Source organism: Psittacula echo (assembly GCF_963264785.1).
Source record: "Psittacula echo genome assembly, chromosome: 15".
Lineage (NCBI taxonomy): Eukaryota > Metazoa > Chordata > Aves > Psittaciformes > Psittacidae > Psittacula > Psittacula echo.
Genome location: NC_137751.1, coordinates 10,400,087 through 10,415,115, shown reverse-complemented (window position 1 = coordinate 10,415,115; position 15,029 = coordinate 10,400,087). Strand labels below are relative to the sequence as shown.

Below are 15,029 nucleotides of genomic sequence, written 5' to 3'. Positions count from 1 at the left end.
TTTCAAAAGACTATCTTAGATAGGAGGAGGTGAAACCAGAAAGGCTTTATTGTGCAAACCTGTCCCAATCCCAGCTGTTGTCTTTAACGTCACTGATTATTTGCATGAGTCAAGATTGTTGTAAAGTGTTTTACTGCTCCTCTGCGTTGCCTCTGTTTATCACTAACCTTCCATACAACGTGATAACCTTGGTTTCCTTCAGCCTGATGACTAAATACTTTTCTTTACCTTTTTTTCATAGGCCCTTGCCCTGAAAAGGTATGTGCATGTCTGACCGCACATAAGTTCTTCACATTTAAGTTCTTACATGTGGGTTTCCAAAGCTAGAAAATCAGAAACCTAAATTTTGGTACTTCCTTTTAAATTCTGTACTTAATGTTAAGAAATAAGGAGTTATTTCGCGACAAAATATTGCATATACCCAACTGTTACACCAGTGCTCAGATACAGCTGGTCTAAATGCCACTTGGGTCTGCACTCAGAATTAATTCCCTGTGCCTTGCCTAGGGTTTTGTGTTGGGTAAACACTTCCTACATCCAGACCCATCCAGAAGGAAGCACGAAGCACAGGATGGGATTGAGGCCAGCTCAGTCTGCTGTCTGGAAAGCTGCTCCTGTGTCTTGCAGTTGCTTCTCTCGATATGTTGAGGTGAAGAGATCCTTAGGGCGCTTTCTGCTGGGGGTCTGCTTTGTTGCTCACATCCATCTTGAATAGGATGGTATTCCACATGGCACACAAGTACTCGTGTGCGTTGTTGAGGGTACAAGGGATAGATGAAGCAGAGAAACTTGCAGATAAGTCGCATTGCCAAGGCTAACAAAGGTTTTTGCTTCCAACCCTTGTTACTCTTCTACCACATCTGGGAAGTAATTGAAGCCTCAGCACCTCCAGTTGTTTCTGGTTTTAACCTGTGCTGTTCTGAAGCCTGGCCAGCCTTGTGGATACTTGAATATCCAGATACATTTCTTGTGGTGAAAGGTGGTTTTTGGAAGTTATTTTTTGGTATTTAAGTACAGTATATATTTGTATTCAAGAACTGTTCCCCTTTTTGAATCTGAGCCCAGGTGACTCAGGTCCATCTGAGTCCCCTTTTCTGATGGAAAGATGGAGAACAGATTGTGGTCATTTGAAGCAGGCTTTCACATTGTGCATTCCTGGGATGCTTTTCTTAGTTGTGGGAACAGACAGAACTATTCATCTCAGTATGAAAAGATTGCAGGAAGAATCTAGCAGAGATCCAGCAAAATCCTTGTAATCTGTGTCATCTTAGAAGAGGAAGAAGACAAAAATAAGCAGAGCTGATGGCCCCAGTACCCACAGGGGCAGATGGGGTTTTCTTTACACTATGTCTGGAGAAAGGCACATTTCCATGAAGTTATACAGGGGGTCAAAGCTTACAGCTTATGCAGGTAATACAGGGAGTAGGAAAGAAAATGGCTCGTGTGGTTCTTATGCCACTTGTGGCATCCTCTTTGCCTGCATCGTGCATCTACTGCTGGAAACAGGTTTTTGGGGAGGGCTTTGTCTGTTAATAGAGGCTGTTGGGATACTGAGGCAACAGTACAGGAGCTCCGGCCAAGTTACCTCTAATGGAGATACTGGCCTGTGTCCCAGGCCAAGGCTGTTTCTGCAGCACAAAAGCTGCGTCACTTGGTTGGGAGCTGATGTGTGACTTGGATGGCTCTGGGTGAAGATGACTTAATGGTTTAATTCAGAAGAGCTCTGTGCTCGGCATTCAGAGCTTCCTAAAAATCAGCTCATACGTGTTTATGTTGAAGTGGGGGAGAAACTAGTGATAGGGAAGGAGTATCTGTCCCTAGCAGCAGGCAAAGACTTCTTTATAAGTGTCCCAGACATCAATCTTACCTATGCATTTCTAACCAGCTGGATTTATAGTAAGAATTCCTACATTCAGCCTCACCTCCCTGTGTGATAGTGAGGGTGCAGGTGCATGCTAAAGCAGTCGTCTTGTGTTTCCTGGCTTTGGTCGATCTGCAGCTTGTGGAGATGAGAATGTCACTTCAGACAGCTCCTCAGACTCCCCTATGAACCAACATGCAGTGAGTGGTGTGGGGCTGAGGGCATCTGGCTCTGATGGAAGGTAGCATTTGAGTAGTTTGTGGCTCTGTGTGGCATGTACACCCCAGTGACTGTGGCCATGAACCAGCCATGGTGATTGTATTTCAGGATAAGAGCAGCTATCTGCTCAGAGGGTAGGTAATTAGCAGCCTGTGGAGTTCATTTGGGCTTCAGCATTAGGATGTTGAAAGCTAATGTGTTTGCATAAAGATTTCTGATAGGAACCTCTCTGCAGTGGGGATGCACTTCCTCTTGTTTCTCTGCCTGTGTCAAAATAAAATCCAGGCATCCTGAGACGGAGCAGAATATCACAATACCCTGTGACCTGAGGGGACAGCTGATCCTCAGGGATAATGAGTAGCGGAGGGAGAATGAGCTGAAGTTCCCTGGCTCTTCACAGAGGAGCAGACTAAATTCACTGTCTCCCTAAAGTGTATGTGGTTCTGGCTGCAAGGATGGAGATCCAGAGAATCCATGTGACAGAGGCCTGACAAACTGTGAAATGTTTTTATTCGTCTGGCACTTTCCTGCTCCGATTCTTCTGTTTTATCCTTCCCCTGTGCCCTTTTATCCTTCGTTCATCCACAGTCCCGGCCATGGATTCAGCCAGCATCCCCACCTTGCTTAACCACAAGTACAGCATCAACCCTTGTAACCAAAAGGTAGGGCTGGGCGAGGAGATGTGCCAATCTAGGAGTAAGGGCGTATTGTGAAGAAGCAAACCTTCAGGTTGAAGCAATGGAGATGGAGCGAGATCTCTTGGTAGAGCACATCAGCTGCCAGCAGAAGTGCTAGAAATCAAATTGCTGTGTAAAATTCAAGCTAGCCCCGAGCAAAACGTGTCATATGAGATGGAGTGGGTAGGAGGGAGATGTCTGATGGCTTGACAGATAGGAGGAATATTGATATGCTGATCAATGTTTCTCACCTCCAGAGTCTATTACTTGTCTCCCTATTTTATGCTAAATAGAGCTGGGATCTGCAGCCTCCTGTCCAGCTCTGTGACAGCATCTAGTTTTTGCAGTCCGTAGTGCAGGAAGGCAGCTTTCTTAACAAGAACTGCTTGATCTTGTTCCTGCTGCTGGTGATGTGATCTGAGCTTCCCACTTCTCACAAACAGTCCTGACTTCTGTGTAAGCTAAAATACTCCCATTTGGTGCTGTCTGCAGGTGTCTGAAGTCACCTGAGGTGTTGAACACCCTTTGGGGGGGAACATGGGGATGAGTGGGGCTTGATCCCTTGGGTTTTCACTTGGGCTGTCCCTGCTGATCCCTCCTTTCTTTGTCTCTCTAAGCTGGTGTGGGATGACTGACTCTTACTGCTAGAACACTCTTTGGTGTCTCAGGTATTTGTGAGCCCTCAGGAATAGCTTTGGAATTCTCCTTGTGGTTTTTTGTCCTCTGTGTCTGCTCGCAGCTTTCCCTGGAGCTCTGCCCGCCCTCCCCTTGCTCTGACCCAGCCTGTGTTGAAATTCTTACTCATGTCTTAATCACTTCCCGTCCCCACTATTGCAATTCCCTCCTCATGGCATCTGTAAATCTCTGCTACATGAATTCTCAGGAGTGCTGCCTCCTTCCTTGACCCAGGCAGCAGGTCTGGGTGTCCCCCACTTTCTGACTGGTCTTGGCTTGCTCTCCTTGCAGTTCCTTTTGCCGTGAGGTTGGCATTCTCTGGCTTACTGTGCTGCCACCTTCTTCCCTCCTCATCGCAGCCTGCTCAGCCAGCCTGAGCTTCCTTTTGGCTGATCATCTCTGTTTTATTGTTTTTTCTTTTTCCATTAGGAATGGGGTTTTGTTGGGATTCTTTTTTTAGGCAAAATAGTCATTTCCTTTATTTTTCTTTTCTTGTCATAGAACTTTTTGCTTGAGGAGTTGTGTGTTTGTTCATGCAACATCCTTGCAAGGAATTTGGAGGTTTTAGTCCACTTGCCTACCAGGAAGGGAATGGCATAGGGAAGGGTTATGTGACTTCACTAATGAATAGCTGGTAAAGTCATGCTTAGGTTCCAGAAAGTGATTTTTTTTCGGTCTTACTGGAAATCCATGGGGTCAGATGCCCTTTTTCTATAACAAGGCTTTGGATTTGTCCTTAAAGAGAAGAGCTGAAAGCCTCCTCTTGGACACTGGCCTCTCCTTCCTCCTTCTGTCAGTTTGGAGAGGCTGCCCCAAAGTCTTGTGAAAATGGGGGCCTTGCACTGAAGGTTCAAGCTGGGGTTGTTAGTGTGCCCTTGGTAAGGGCTCTGACAGCAGAACTGGGTCTTGGTTGATGCATGAACTGAGATTTTAGAACTTAAAACCAGTCAATAGATCCCAAACTGAATTTAAATTGTTGTTTGGGGACTCTGGGAGGTTTCAGCATTGGCCCAGGACTCCAGGATTAAAGTGAGACTGTGAGATTGAGGAATGTAACATTAGGATGGGAGATGGAAATGATCACCCTTGCTTTACAGGAGAAGAAATGGAAGATCTTGACTCTGCTGTGGCTATGAGGAGGGTGCTGGGTACTCCTTTATGGGATCCTGTTTGGTGCTCTCCCACCCATTCTCTATCTGGTTTGTGTCCTCTCCCAGGTCTGTAACAATGGAAGAAGAGGTCCGTCATGGAGAAGCCTGAATTGTGATACCAGGAAAGCCCTTTGAGACACTGACAATAGGAGCCTGAGATACAGAAGACAGCAAACATGCTGAAGCCAAGTGGACTTAAAATCCCAGGCAGGGCTGGGAAGCACTCCAGCCCAGTGGGACGGGCATCAGGGACCACTGCAGCTGCTGTCACCACTGGCTCAAAAGAAGGTAAGGACTTGATTTGGTAGGGGCATGAGCTGACCCAGGTGATTACCTGGCTTAAAAGCAAAGGGCTAGTGGTGCCAGTGTTCAGTAAGATGTGAAATTCCCATCTGTACATAGGTTGATCATGAGCATGGATCGAAACAAGTGTAATGGGGTGAGTAAATGGTCTCTCTTTCCCCAGAAATGCACAAAACAGGTTGTGGAGTGGGTGGAAGACAGACGGATCCTCTGGTGTTCAGGGCTGATAGAGAGCTGCTGCGTCCTGCCTTGCTTGTTTGTGTATGTGTACCTGTACAGATACTAACATGTGAAGAGCTGGTAATACTTAGGCAGATGAGAAACTCACCGAGGACCTTATTAAACACGAGGACCTTATTCACCAATGTGAAGAGCTGGTAATACTGAGGCAGATTAGAAACTCACCGGGGACCTTATTAAACACTGTCCTGTAGCCATGGCTTTTGGCCTGTGATAATGCAAGAGTAGGCACGAGGCATGTAAGGTGGTTTGTCCTATGCCAATTACCTCAAATTAGTGCCTTTGTTTGCACAGAATCATCAGAAGCACTGGGATTTCAATCATGACTTTCCTAGACATACATGCCCAGGCTTTACTGTCTGATGATCCATATCCAGTGTATATGTAAGCTATACAGACTGCCGTTATACAGTATAATTAACACTTTGAAAGCATTTGAGAAGTGTTTTGCTTAGGAATCATTTTTCTGGCTTCTTCAATTGCTAGGTGCTTTCTATTAGATATAATTCAGCAAATATTCAAGGTGCAGGTTTTGTATGCAATGCTTTTTGTCTTTCTTTGTTATAAAAGGCTTTCCTCTAGCTTCTGGGAAAAAGAATCAGGATGATGTATATCCTATCAATCAGTTGTACATCCGGTATGTTACACTTTCCATCTGAGAATGTCACTGGTTGCTGCTTGAGATCTGTCAACCTCTTGTCCCATAATAATTCAGGCTGTTGCCCCCATGCCTGATTTCTTTGCTATATGTTTCAGTCCCAAAGATGTACGGTGTTTGGCAGAAGCAGGAAAGCTTTGTACCTGTTGAACAGTGTAGGGGGTAATAGCGGGCAAAACTAGCTTTAGCATGCTATGACCAATTCATCTGTGATAATGATACTGCAGAAATGAGGTCAGCAGACAATGCTCCCTCTTGTCAGAGGAATGCAGAACTGTTAGTTATTGAAACAAACCAAAAAGAGCCATTTCTGAAGTTTCTCTTGTGCTTTTCCCATGAACACTCTCCATTGAGAGGGTGGTTTGAGCACAACCTCTGCGCAGGAGTTCCAGGCAGAGTCTCTGCTTGGTGCTGAGCAGCCCTGGCTCTGCTGTTATTACACATCAGGGCTCTGCTTTGCTCATGGATGTCTTCAGCTGAGCTTTCCCTTCTTTCAGTCACTGATAGTGTATGTGTCATCTCTCCCACTTAGTAAATTCTTCCCTTGGATAGTATTTAAAAACCAGTTTTAACTTGGTTTTTTTCACATGTGCGGGATCTTGTTTGAGGGCCCAGTCACTGCTTGAGGTCAAGGGCTGAGTTCCAGATCCTTTGGTGTAATACAGCTCTGTAGGAGTGGAGCAGCACTGCTTTTCCTCGGCTGAAGGCTTGGCCCTGGATGTAGAGATAAACATTTGAATTTCACTTTTCTGTGTTTGAGTGGGTTTTAGTATTAGACTGATTTCTTAATTTAGAATCCACATCAAAGATACTGAAGTCTCCTTGTATCTGTTTGCTAGAGAGAAGCATGAATTGACAAAGGAAATTCTTAGGATAAAGCTTATAGGTTGGGCTGCTTGATTTGAAGCTCTTCCCCACACCCGTTTCTGTATTTCCCTCTTGTTTTCTCTCAGCACCTCACTGGGATTGAGAAATGAACCCAAAGGCCTCCAGTGAAGTGACTGTTTAGCTGCCAGTTGTGAATCTCTCAAGGTGCTGGATTTAGACTTGCACTGTGGTGTGGAGTTGTTCTCAGATGATTTTTATCACTTTAACAACAAAATGCGGGAGAAGACCTGATGCCTGTCCTCCCCATGGGTGCTCTGCACTGAGGTGTCTCAGCACACACAGTCACTATGTGTGTTGTGGTATGAAAGAGTCAGTCAGCACTGGGGTCTGATGCAGCCTTCCAGCTGAATGCAGCACTTGTGTGCTGGAGCTTCTTTGTGCCTTGTTCAGCTATAGCCATCTGTCACCGTGATAGATGTGCAGCAAAGCATGGGCAGAATCTGCACCAAAATGGGTTTGATCTTTCCAGGGCTAAAACTAATTTTTGAACTTCTCAGGCCAAAAAGTGTGTATGGAGAAGGGCAGAAGTCTTGAGATGGTGGGTTGGTGCTGTGCAGCTATGCTGCTGCTCTTCTGCCTCTCAGGACAGTGCAGGGAGCTTTCCAGAGCCACAAAGCTGCCGTAGCAATCATAGCACTGAGCAATTCCTGCCTGGAAGGTGAGAGCAGAGCGCAATTACAAAACAGAGCTGTTTACCGGGCCTATGCTAGGTGGATAGTTGTGGTAGGGCTTGTAGCATCATCTTTAATGTCATCCCTACCATCATCATCTTGCTCTGTGTCCTGCATAAGAGCTACCACTGTGTCTATTCACGGCCTGTACCTGCTCTTCCTCTTGCAAATCTCTTCAAAGGCCTGGCCAGCCTTTTGCTGCCTCCTGTTCCTCTAAGTGGTGTGCAAAGTGTGCATCCCCAAATCCTCTTCACTTGCCTATGGGCCCCTCTGTGAGAGCTGCAGCATGTGTGCTGGCTGTGGGACTGAGCAGCAGCACAGGCAATCATGAGGTTCAGCCTCTGGCAGGGAAAAACTCCCAGAGAAAATATTCTTTTTTCTAAAGTGGTTTAATTCTATTTCAGAGCCAAGTGTCCACATCACTAAAATCCTGAGCACAGCAGGCACTGACGTCAACTCTGAGGATGCCTGCAGCCAAAGAATCTGGTGGTAGATGGCTGTAGAGACTGGATTTCATTACCTTTCCTGGGATTAATTAGGCCTGGGCCATAGGAGGGTGATGGAGCTTTACCTCATCCTCATTCTTCTGTCTTGCTAAAGGATCACTCATCCTCTGGCCTCTAAATGGATCACTGGTGTTAAGTCATGGCCATACTGATAACCCAGCTTTATCAAGAGAGGTAAGTGCATGGCAGCCTGAGGGCTGTTAGAGCTGGTAATGCACGGTGAGCACTGAGTGCTCTCCTCAGTGTCACAGCACTGGCTCCTTTCTAAGATACAGAGGGACAGTGGCAGAGATGGAGTGGCTACAAACAATTGTTCTTTTGTATATTTAATTCAGGCACTGCAAAGGGCTTTTTCTGCTTTTCTTTCCTCTTCTGTCACTATCCAGGAAAGTGCCTTCATGTGATGTATTTGGTGTCTGGTGGGATGAAAAGATCTTCTAAAGATACCCAGCTTAACATCAGGTCTTAAAAACCTGAGTGAAGGAGGTTGTGTGCAAGGCATTTGAGAAGCCCTGCAGAAACAATGAGTTCTGCTCTGTGCTGTCTTTGAATGTTTGCATGAGCTCTGTCAACTTTGTCTGTGCACTGAGAGTGCTTCCTGGGACACTGTCAGGGTTTGCCTGGCTCCAGAGGCATCTGAGTGTGCTGATATTTCCAAACTTGTGTTGCCTTCACACTTTCTTCTGGCATTTCTGGCTTCTCTGGGGTTTTTTTAGGTGTTTGGTGAACTACCTGAGCCCTGCAGCTTGATGGGAAAAAAACCCAATGTGGTTTGGATTGTAAAATACAGAGCTGCAACATTGATCTCTCTGAATTTGCTACCCTGGGGGAAGACGGGAATCTCAAAAGCTTGAAATATAGATGCAGAAGAACCATAAATAAAGTGCAGAGTTAAACTGGAACAAGGTACAGCCTGTTGGCTCTGAGTTGTCTCTTGGCTCTGATAGCCTGGGGCTGGCTGAGAAAGGCCCCACATTGAGGTTGTTTTCCAGATGGAGTGTCAAAAGAAGGTGCTTGTTCTGCAGTTGTACCTGAGAGTTGTCAGAGAGCCATTAGCTGCAAATCAGTTTTGAAAAGCTTCATGCTTTCTTCCTCTACCTTCCCATATGCTGAACAGTCTTGCCTGCGGAAGTGCAAGTAGATGTATTTTCCTTTATTCTTAGTCTGGAATACACAGGATGCTTTGGTTTCTCCTTTCTCTTTTCCCCAGCACTCTGTTCAGATTTGTTTATAGAAGGTCAAGTGTCTTTCATCCATCTCTCATCTCTCTTGCATTCCCAGCAATGGAAATGCAGCCTGTTAAACATGACCACGTAGTCTTGAGAGCTCACATCTTATGGAACAGCACAGAGGACTGGTGCAGATGGAAGATGCTGTGTGCTCATGCATGTGTAATCTCGCAAGTCACGGCTGTAGGTTTCTACAGAGACCATATATGATGTATTCACAGCACGTGAGACAAGCTGGCTCGATATATCAGAGTTATTTTTCCTGTGAACTTACTTGGAGCCCCTGTTTCCTAACAGCTCATGGGGTGTCCTCTTTGAACTTCCCTGGAGTGGAGTTACTGTGGTTCCTACTTGAGCTGGCCCTTTCAGAGACCCAGGAGATGTAAGGGCTTTCAGTGGTGGCATTCTGGGCTAGGTACATTGGCTTTATGTGAGTGGGAACCTTTTGTGAAGGAGATGTGAAATGGTCATTCACACTGAAAGTCAGCGAGGGACTAGCACCTGACATGGATTCTTGGACAACATTAGCCTTGATGAGTGGTGTCCACACCAACTATCCCCTTCCTTTCTCTCCCATAGAGCTGGAACAATGGAAAAAGTATGTTCTGCTGCTTTGTGGTAACTTTTTTCCATAAAACCAGACTAAAAATTCATCTCTAGCTGTCTCAGGAGAGGATTTCCCACAAACGCGTTGGCTTATTTCCCATGCTTCAAGTGAAGACAGTTACTGCTCCCAATCCCATGTGCAAGAGAGGTTTCTGTGCTAAAGGTGTGGGTTACTGTTAAAGGGCTCAATATAATGTTTGGATTTCTTGTTACTGACAAAGCTCATATGTATGGGTTCTTTCTCATCCTCCTCCTGGAAAAGCCTGCTTTAGCCTGGAGTTGCAAGATGGAAGGAGACTGGAAGCTGTGATGAATGGTTCCACACAGCCCTCCCAGCTGGTGGAACAGGTGAAAACCACTGAGAAGGGAAGCGTTCACATTTTAGAGTGGGTTTTGTCTGCCCAGAGCAGTGTTGGAGTAACTTGGTTGGAGGAGGAAGTCTTGCCTTTCACAGTGCATCTTGCTGTCAGCTGGCTCTGGTGTTCATTTACAGCGTGTTTGTTGGTTCTTAAATCTCTTCTTCAGTTAAAGAATTCTGGCAAAAGGGGGAGGAAAAAGCACAACGAGTATTTGCAGCTGGAGCCAGGCAGCACTGGGACTTCAGTGCTGGAGGCAAAAAAGCCCAGACCTATAAACCTGTTCTATTTTCTGTGAGACTTAAATGGGTCCAGTCTGAATCCAGCCTAGAACTTGGATTTTGCAGATGGATCCTATCTTTCTAAATGGGAAGGTGGAAGCATCTGTGACTTGAATACCATGTTGGGGCATGGCTATGAGAATCAAAACTGGCTTTCAAAATGGGTGCCCAGTTTTATTGCCAAAACGTGTATTTTGATAGCTAAACTATACTTTGATAGCTAAACCATCCAGCACTGCCAGCAGCCTGGGAATGCCTTCCACTTTCATATAACGGTCTCTACAGTATTTATGATGGAAAATAAATGCCCAGAACTATATTATTTGCTGCAAAATGTCTGTCTTTGCAAGCACTGTCTGATGCTTTTGTTCACTAAAAATAAAAACCAAGTGGACTGGAGTACTCACTGGGCTGGTTAAAGAGCACTAGATGAGTGGTTCCACAGGGGAATTAAGTAAGTTATGTTGGAATGAGAGGTTTATAATCTTGAGCTGTGCTAGTTACGGGGATGGTTGGTTGCACTTGGTTTTTGGTTGCAAATTGGCTTGAGGCTGGTTACATAGAATCATAGAATAGTCAGGGTTGGAAAGGACCTTGAGATCATCCAGTTCCAACCCCCCCGCCATGGGCAGGGACACCTCACACTAAACCATGGCACCCAAGGCCTCATCCAACCTGGCCTTGAACACCGCCAAGGATGGAGCATTCACAACCTCCCTGGGCAACCCATTCCAGTGCCTCACCACCCTCTCAGTAAAGAATTTCTTCCTTATATCCAATCTAAACTTCCCCTGTTTCAGTTTGAACCCGTTACCCCTTGTCCTGTCACTGCAGTCCCTGATGAAGAGTCCATCCCCAGCATCCTTGTAGGCCCCCTTCAGATACTGGAAGCTGCTCTGAGGTCTCCACGCAGCCTTCTCTTCTCCAGGCTGAACAGCCCCAACTTTCTCAGCCTGTCTCCATACAGGAGGTGCTCCACTCCCCTGATCATCCTCGTGGCCTCCTCTGGACTTGTTCCAACAGTTCCATGTCCTTTTTATGTTGAGGACACCAGAACTGCACACAAGAACAGAACTCACTCCAAGTGAGGTCTCATGAGAGCAGAGTAGAGGTGCAGGATCACCTCCTTTGACCTGTTGGTCACACTGCTCTTGATGCAGCCCAGGATATGGTGGGCTTGGAGCAATTGGAGCAAATATCCTGTGGGATAGTTCCTTCTGTGTGAAGGGGGTGAGCTCCATGTTCAGGCAGCAGCTGGGATGGGTTTGCTGGGTGCAGTCACCAAGTTTTCACTAGGTTATCAGAGCTGTCACTCCAACCTGAATGTGACCAAGCACTTCCAGCATTGGGGAGTAAGGAGAAGAGGCCAACAGAGGATTGAGCTGGCTGGACTCCATGGGTTCCATCCCTGGTCCCTCTTCACAGGTTTCCTTTGAAAATTGTGTGGTGCAATCTTTATATCAGGGTTGAATCTGGTTTTGAGTCCTGGGAGGGGGATGTGGGCCTTTGTTTCCTGATCTGTTGTCTAGAAGCACAGTTACTTCTGAGGGCTGCTTCTGGTTTCAGAGACTCAGCAGTTCTCTATGTGTAAGTCTCATTGCATACATCTAATCCCCATCATTAATGAGCATGAATACCTGCATGAGTTCTGCTGGAGGAGTCTAAATCTCCCGACCTCATCTGAGCTCCTCTGGAGGATTCATGCCTTGCTCTTGCTTCCCTCAGTGGGAAATCTTCATTCCTTTGTATGTATCTGCATTAGGGTTAACAGCAGCATCTTGGTAAATTAACTTGGAAATCAGTTGTTTGCCCCTCAAGTTTCTCAGGATTTTGTTGGGGTAAATTGGCTGGATGCATAGCAAGAAGTAGTAACTTCTGCCTCTAGGGTTATTTTGTAGTAAAACAGAGAATAGGAAGGTTTCCTTGATGAGGAATATGCCTTGCTAATAAGAGATCTTGGGCAGCTTATTCCTGGGTAACCATTGATGGGTTGGCAGTGTTTTCACACAGGCGGTCTTACAAAGCTGCAGGAAAGAGTGCTGAGCCTGTCTAGTTTTGTATTGATCTGTTCTCATTCCCAAATATGAAAGACTAAATTACTGTTTTGTCTAAAACAAAAGGAATGGGGTTGTGGTGTCTGGAGCAGCTGATTGACTGGCACAGACATAGGGAGCTAATTCTTGTCCATTCAAAGGCTTTGTGACTCTTGATTAATATTAACTTGGGGCGTTGTGCACTGGCAAATCAAGAGGAAAGACCCCACATGGTGGGGCCAGAGGCTGCTATTATTTGTAGCAAACGTTTGTGTGTGGCTGTTTTGCTTCAGGCTTCATGGAGTGATCAGTGTTGTCGGCTCTCGTCTGAGCACTGTCCTCAATGAAATCCATGCTGCAAGCCTGAATGGATATTCCTCGAGTCAGATTAGTGATCCTTGCTGGAAATGCATCGTTGGTGCCTGTGAAGTTTGATCAGGTCTTGCTTAATCTTAATGGGTCTGTGTACACAGGATCTTCAGTTCCAGGGGGAGTTGGGAGGGCAAAGTGCCAAAGAGTGTGTTGTAAGATCAAATGCCTCTGACTACTCCAGTATCAGCAGATTATCTACCAATTAGTAGCAAGAGCTCCAGTATCCCTGTACACACAAGGCAGTCATCTGTTCAAGAAGTTATCAGATGTCTGAAAGAAAACAAGAGTGTGTTTTCAAGGGCTGCACAGGAAAAAGTGCAAAGGGGAGTTGTTGGTTTGCTGATACTGGATTGATGTACAGCTCAGATGGAAAAGTGAAGTAGGGAATCCACTTGCTTGTGGATGCTGATGCTCTTCTGAGACCCTGCATATTTGCTTCTAATCCCTGCTGCATATCCAGAAGCCGAATGTTTTCTGCCGTGGCTGTGGCCCAGCTGTTTGACTCTGCATAGGACTTGCATTCATCTCTCTCATGAACTGCCCTGTCTGCCATCAAATAGCCTGAAATGTGGTTTGTAGGGGGGGTTGTGGAGGTGATGGTTCCCCCACCCCTTCAGGTTCCCCTCTTGAAGAGGGAAAGGACCTTTGTCATCATTGCTTTCCCAAGGATAAGTGGTCTGATGCATTCCAAGCACTAGAAAAGGGTGTTGAATCAGTCTTAATTTAATCAGCTTTACAGGTGACATCTAGAGACAACTGGGAGTCTGATTTTCATTGTCTTAATCACTAGATGCTCTTAGAAGGATTTGATATAGTTAATCCTTAATATTCAGCACGCTCATTGTAGAATGAGATGCAAGCACACACTGCAGTCATATGGAGGTCAGATGCCCTCCTGCTCTCTCTGTCTGGAGCTCGTTGCAGAACAGCAGGGAAAGAAAATCTGCTTCCCACAGATGTTCAGCTTGTGGTGGTTTGACTATAATGAACCAAATCCTATTCATCTGGGCTGGTGTAAGTCTGCAGTACCATCACTTGGTTTGTGGTTACACCTGTCGGAGTAAAGGTACAGCTCTGGGGCAGAATCTGCTCGTGCATATTCTGCCTTGAACCACTGAACTAATCCTGCTGAACAGATTGATCGTTAGAGGCCTGAGCCAATAGTCATTGAACTCAAAGGAAAGATTCCCTTTGGCATAGATGGATTTGGGATGGGAATCCATAGGATTATAGTGACGTCAGACTGTTGCTACGTAATAATGCTTGTTGGTTGGATTTAACTGTCGCATGCTCACCCTGAACGTGAGCATCCTCCTTGCAAGCAGTCAAGTGAGTGAATTGCTCTCAAAAAAAAAGCCTTAAATATTTAGAATACAGATACTTTGCTCATTTTATTTTGGAGTCCGTAGGATATTTACTTGCTTTTTTTAAATAAAGATGCTAGAAAGTAATATCCCCTTAAAAGAAATTGTTCTTTTTATGTGGTAGTAAGGTCTGTATGAAAACCCTGTGTATCACAAAGCTGTCAAAATGGGCTGTCTGTGACTGAAGCAACTCCGTTCAGCACCCAGTTGATGGTCTCTGTAGTATAAAATCGTGACTGTTTTGGCAGTGCTGTTTTCCAGCACATGGAATGTGTGTCCTATGTGCTACATCTGGGATGTGATGGCCTGAGGATGCAGCAGAGCACTTTACTTGCACAGCTTTGTTTATAGAATTCTTTGTGAGAAAGGAAGTGCTTGTGCATGGGGGTTTTACATGGTTGCAGAAGGAGGACAGTGCTGAACTTTGCCACGAGTATCTCTTAAAAACTGAACCTACACTGAGGATTCAGGAATCAGTGTGATTTAGCAAAGTGCCAGTGCTCTAATTTGCAGGCAGCGTTGCACAGGAGTTAACTGCTGCTACCACAGTATTCCCAAGCTGCTTGATGAATCCCTACCAAGCATGAGCTGTAAGTCATTCTCACTTTCTGTAATTATAAGCCTGCTGTGCACCGGTGAAACCTCCCTGTTCTGACACACTGAATGCTTCACCATCACCTTGGAGGCCTGGGGCTGTGTGGTAGGTCAGTATTTGTGTTTTACACACAAGGCAACTTAGAGAACCAGGTCTTGCCCCATGGCATCCTGTGAGTCAGAGGTGAAAGTGGAACAGTTATCCTGGCCAGCAGGTTTTTCTGGCCTTTTGCCCTCTCAATCCTGGCACCTTGAGAAGCAGCTTCCCTCTCTGACCCTGCTTCCCATAGTCCTTCTCATTGACTAAAGTGCTGTGTCTGTAAACATCAGAGCATCTGGGATCTG

General features: G+C 45.8%; 1 protein-coding gene across 1 annotated transcript in view; it reads left to right on the top strand.

Moving 5' to 3' along the window:
- Positions 1-4,752: 4,752 nt before the first annotated feature.
- The window catches only part of CLIP2 (CAP-Gly domain containing linker protein 2), a 54,064-nt gene continuing 43,787 nt past the window's right edge, over positions 4,753-15,029 (top strand). Inside the window, exon 1 of the mRNA XM_080630104.1 lies at positions 4,753-4,871. Within this exon, the coding sequence (XP_080486230.1) occupies positions 4,760-4,871 (112 nt within the window). The 5' untranslated portion in view covers positions 4,753-4,759. The remainder of the gene's footprint in view (positions 4,872-15,029) is intronic.